The sequence below is a fragment of the Myotis yumanensis genome, unplaced genomic scaffold (genome assembly GCF_028538775.1).
Source record: "Myotis yumanensis isolate MYYU_CA2020_CCGP unplaced genomic scaffold, mMyoYum1.0.hap1 SCAF_15, whole genome shotgun sequence".
In the NCBI taxonomy this organism is placed as follows: Eukaryota; Metazoa; Chordata; class Mammalia; order Chiroptera; family Vespertilionidae; genus Myotis; species Myotis yumanensis.
The window spans coordinates 10,329,881-10,334,672 of record NW_027223766.1 but is presented as its reverse complement, the minus strand read 5'-3'; the positions used below and the strand labels follow the sequence as shown (position 1 = coordinate 10,334,672).

The 4,792-nt window shown below is 50.1% G+C and overlaps 1 protein-coding gene across 1 annotated transcript; it reads left to right on the top strand.

Annotated features, from left to right (window-relative positions):
- Positions 1 to 61: 61 nt before the first annotated feature.
- Positions 62 to 4,334, top strand: NDUFB9 (NADH:ubiquinone oxidoreductase subunit B9). The gene is made up of 4 exons (XM_070392314.1): positions 62 to 203; positions 1,011 to 1,203; positions 1,945 to 2,058; positions 4,103 to 4,334. Exons 1-4 carry the CDS (start codon positions 103 to 105, stop codon positions 4,232 to 4,234), a joined length of 540 nt encoding a protein of 179 aa, XP_070248415.1. The 5' UTR covers positions 62 to 102; the 3' UTR covers positions 4,235 to 4,334.
- Positions 4,335 to 4,792: the final 458 nt, after the last annotated feature.

Genomic DNA, 4,792 nt, shown 5'->3' with positions numbered 1-4,792 from the left:
GAAGTGGTTGCGTTCGCCCCGCCCTTCCGGCCTCCCCGCCCCCTAGCCGCCGCGCTTCCGTTTCCCGGCAGCCCCCGCGGCCGCTGAAGGTGAGCGGCCGTCATGGCGTTCTCGGCGCCGGCGGCCTACCTGACGCACCAGCAGAAGGTGCTGCGGCTTTACAAGCGGGCGCTGCGCCACCTGGAGTCCTTCTGCGTCCACAGGTGGGCGAGGGCCCGGCGCGCGGGGGGTGACTCCGGGGAGGCCGACGGAGGCCGCGGGTCCCCAGGGAGCCCACGTCTCAAGGACTTCGGGGACGGAGGGGGAAGGCGGCCCCTCGGCCCCGCAGACCCGGGTTCGAGGCCCCGCATCGTCGCCCCTGGGCTGCGAGACCTGGGAGAGCTGCTCTCTGGCCCGGGCCTCGGCTTTCTGTTAAGAACGCAGCACTCGGCAGAGAGGGTCACAGGCGGCCGGGTGCCTAAAGCTGCAGTTAGGCCTCCAGCGCTCGCTGAACAATAGCCGTCTGTACGGCCTCGTTCCTGATATTAATATGTGCATTCTTCATACTGTTATGTGCATGACTTTCTTAGGTCTTCACAGCAACGCTGAGAGTTAGGGACTATTTAGCCTTACTTTGCAGGTGAGGAACTAGAGACAGAGTAACTTGCTCCAAGTATTATAGCTGGTAAGTGGCCCGGCCAGGATTACAGCTCAGGTGCCCGAGTCCAAGCATCTCATCCTCCCAGCTTCCCGTGACCTTCCTCCTTGTAGCTTCCTCCAGCCCTTTACTGCCCCATACACTTCACCTCCCCCCGAGACTAGCCTTAGAGCATAGTCTTGAGACATAGGTTATTTTCGTGGCCCAGGTGCAGTACAAGGTGAGGTGACAACCCAAATGTGCCTCCACTCCCTTATCAGAATCCGGAAACCTCATCCCAGGAGGAGAACTTCTGGGGAAAACCTCAAAACACTGGAAAAGGTCTGGGCGAGGAGATAACATTTCTAATCCCCCCAAATCCTTTTGGTTTAAGGGACAAATACCGGTACTTCGCTTGTTTGATGAGAGCTCGGTTTGACGAACATAAGAATGAAAAGGACATGGTGAAGGCCACCCGGCTGCTGAGGGAGGCGGAGGAAGAGTTCTGGCACAACCAGCATCCTCAGCCATACATCTTCCCCGACTCTCCTGGGGGCACCTCCTACGAGAGATACGAGTGTTACAAGGTGGGTGCGGCCAGCCTGCGGCTGACTCCTCCCGTTCCAGAGTTACTCTTGTCGGGGCAGCTAGATTTCCTTCCAGGTGACATTAAGACTTTTCTTGCCCTAACCGGTTTGGCTCAGTGGATAGAGCGTCAGCCTGCGGGCTGAAGGGTCCCAGGTTCGATTCCGGTCAAGGGCATGTACCTTGGTTGCGGGCACATCCCCAGTAGGGGGTGTGCGGGAGGCAGCTGATTGATGTTTCTCTCTCATCGATGTTTCTAACTCTCTATTCCTCTCCCTTCTTCTCTGTAAAAAATCAATAAAATATATTTTTTTTTAAAAATACTTTTCTTTCCAAATTCAGCTTGTGGTATCCTTTTGGCATAGCAGATGTTAAATTACTTGGTAAATAACCCATTTTTGGACCTTAAGGTGAACCAGTCTGGATTGGTGTTTAGAATTTCTGAGAAACTCTAGATAATACTTCCAAAGAACATAAACCCACTGGATGTTTAGGAGGCACAGGTAGGGAAGGGGTGATGCCAGTTCTTTCTGAACGGGCCTTGCTGTTTTTCAACCCCAGGCAGTTTTACTCAAAGGCATTCTCCCTGCTTATCTTCTGCTGCTCATTGCTTGCTTGGTGTCAAACTGTCTGACACTTGCAGTGGAATAAAAGTGCACCTGGAGTTTGTCTGTTGTGCAGGACCCGTCAGCAGCATGTAAATGTATCTTGTGTACTGACGCCATGATTTTCTCTCCTGACAGGTTCCTGAGTGGTGCTTAGATGACTGGCATCCTTCTGAGAAGGCAATGTATCCTGATTACTTTGCCAAGAGAGAGCAATGGAAGAAACTGCGGAGGGAAAGCTGGGAGCGAGAGGTGAGTCTTACCTGCGTTTTACGGGGTGGCTTAGCCCACGGGGTCAGCACCTGGAAGGAGCTCAGGTTTTGTCCCACTGACGAGGTCTGGAGTCCAGTTATGAGTTACTCTGGCCCCTTGCTTCTTAGATATACATTTCTCAGTTACATGGGACTCTTACACCCATCTTCCAAATTGGTTACACTGTGTTTCCTTCTGGGTTTTCTGGTCTCTAATTTTGCTTTTCCCCTTCTCCTTAGTCCTTTGCCTTTCCTTCCTGCTATGCCCTGTCATCCCTTAACCTTACTCCCCAGCAGTGCCTTGGACCCTTTTCGTGCCTGCTTCACATTTTTCAAAGCTTAATCTTGCTGTAGTGTGAAAGATATATTGGAGAGGGTAAGGTGACGAGTGGAGAGACCACTTTGAGGTTATTGCAGTTTATTCAAAAGATTATGGCAGCCAGCACTAAGGTGCATGCACTGAACATGGAGGGAAGTAGATTCAGGAGATAGTTGGAGGGATATAGAGCTAGATTGGATGTGGGGGAGTGAGGGACAGTGAGGATCAAGAATGGTTTCCAGGTTATAAGCTTTAACATCTGGAGTTTGCTGATGGTGTTTATTGAGATAGGAAAGGTGGGGTGTCGGGGCATTCTAATGCTCAGTTATAAGTGTGTTAAATCTAAGAATCCTAAGACATTACGTGCAGATGTCAGAAGGTGACTGGATATGGGAATCTGGATGTCAAAGGAGCTTGAAAGACACTTGTGAGCTAACAGTTGTTTTCAACATCAGGGAAGTAGATGAGTCTTTGACGGGAGACTAGAAAAATAAAAGTGGCAGGAGCTCCATTGGTCAAGGTCAGGAAAAGGAGACCGAGGAGCACCCGGCAAGGGAGGGACAGCCCGGAGGGTGTGCCGCGGGTCCCGGAGAAAGTGTTTCAGGAATGGCCAGGCCACGTCCTCTCACAGAGTGAGGACTGGGAATAATGTGCAGAGTTTGGCTGCAGGAAGGGCATTAGTGGGCGTGACCAGAGCCTTTTCTGGAGGGTTTAGTCACCTGACAGTAGTGAGCAGAGTGAGGAAGAGAAGACAGGAGGGAGAGAGGATTCTTGAGAAGTTCTGCTGAGAATAGTAACGAGACCAAGGGATTATTTTCTAAGATGAGAACTGATGGTGCGTAATTTGGAAGGAGGGAGAAGTTGTTAATGCTGATGAGGGATGGAAAGGTGGAGGGAGTTTCGAGAAGAGGTGTGGGACCCCGAGCATGCACGGAGGCCTGTCTCTGCATTGGGGAACTGGAGGTGCGGTGATTCAGGGAGAGCAGGAGGTGCACACTGCAGGTGATCACTGCAACCCCCTCTCCCCCGCACAAACCTTCCTCCTCTTGCTGTTGTCTCTGCCACATTGTGAAACAGCACATGTGCTGGAGGCTCAGGTTAACCACATTCCAGGATGGATTTTTCTGGAGGAGCTTCATAAAGTCACTGATCTGGAAAGTGGGTCTCTGGGTTTCCCCCTCTGTGAGGGCCGTGATCGTCTTGGAGATCCCTGAACTGGGGTAGTTGGTCATTATCAGACGTAACGGCATATTTTTCATGTGATTGTGTGTTGCTTCTTGTCCTGGTTGCTGTTGGGGGAGAGGGGCTTTAAAGTTAACATCCCTAATATACATGAATTGAGATTTTTCTTTTTGAGATTTCTTACTAGTGCTTTTGGAGAACACTTAGCTGAGACACAAAAATCCATTTTTGTTGGGGGAGAGTTTAGGTGGGGAGACCATAACCAGGGGAATTGGAGTAGTAGTTGTCATGGTTTGGGTTAGTGAATGAGGTGGGCGGGAGAGTTTTTCTCAACTTTGCTGTTTTAAGAACGGGAAAAGCTTTGGGGACATCTTTTCTGAGTTCAAGTGTGGGATCAAATAATGCAGGTATGAACAAACAACACTTCAGTAGTGAGGATCAGCTAGCATGTGATGTGACAGCAGGAACAAAGGTGACACTAACTGTACAGCCGGGACCGTCCGTTCACTCCTTTTCTAACTGGTCCCTCCTTGACCCCTTCCAGGTTAAGCAGCTGCAGGCGGAAACCCCAGTTGGTGGTCCCATCACTGAAGCTTTGCCCCCTGCCCGAAAGGAAGGTGATTTGCCCCCACTGTGGTGGCATATTGTGACCAGGCCCCGGGAGCGGCCCGCATAGAGACAGAGAGAGGAAGACACACCACCAGTCCTGCTTGCAAGTGAAATAAGTTACAGAAAATATGCACACTTGCCCTAATAAAAATAAAAGGTATGACTGATGTGTTCTTCTGTGTGAGGAGTAACGGGATGCCAGGGGACTGCCATTGTCTTACAGGTTCCGTAGCAGTTGTGCATAGAAAGAAACGTATGTGATGTGTCGTCAGTCAGATGTGTTCTTTTCTTCCCCATTAAGTCACATAGAGAGCACATGTTCTTAATAAGGGACAACTGTAGCAGAACCAGGTACAAGGTTTACTCTGAAGATTGAGTCAAAGAGACTCTAGTTGAAGCCTTAATTAATACTCGTGTCTGGAAGGAATGGAGGCTGAGAAAAGGTATGCTAATGTTAAGGACTTACGCTACCGTCTTGGTTTTCTAAAGATTCTCCTGATGGAATTTGTTTTGATTAAACACCTTTCTCTAAGAAGCACACATTCAGCAAAAAAACCTGGAGTCTCAGGAGTGGCAGTTTGATGGGTAGGGTTAAAGGGTCCAATTTGGGATGAAACTCACTAGC

Coding starts and splice junctions, on each gene's coding strand:
- NDUFB9 (XM_070392314.1), top strand. CDS start 103: ATGGCGTTCTCGGCGCCGGCGGCCTACCTGACGCACCAGCAGAAGGTG. Junction 204..1,010: donor GAGTCCTTCTGCGTCCACAG/GTGGGCGAGGGC, acceptor TTTTGGTTTAAG/GGACAAATACCGGTACTTCG. Junction 1,204..1,944: donor AGAGATACGAGTGTTACAAG/GTGGGTGCGGCC, acceptor CTCTCCTGACAG/GTTCCTGAGTGGTGCTTAGA.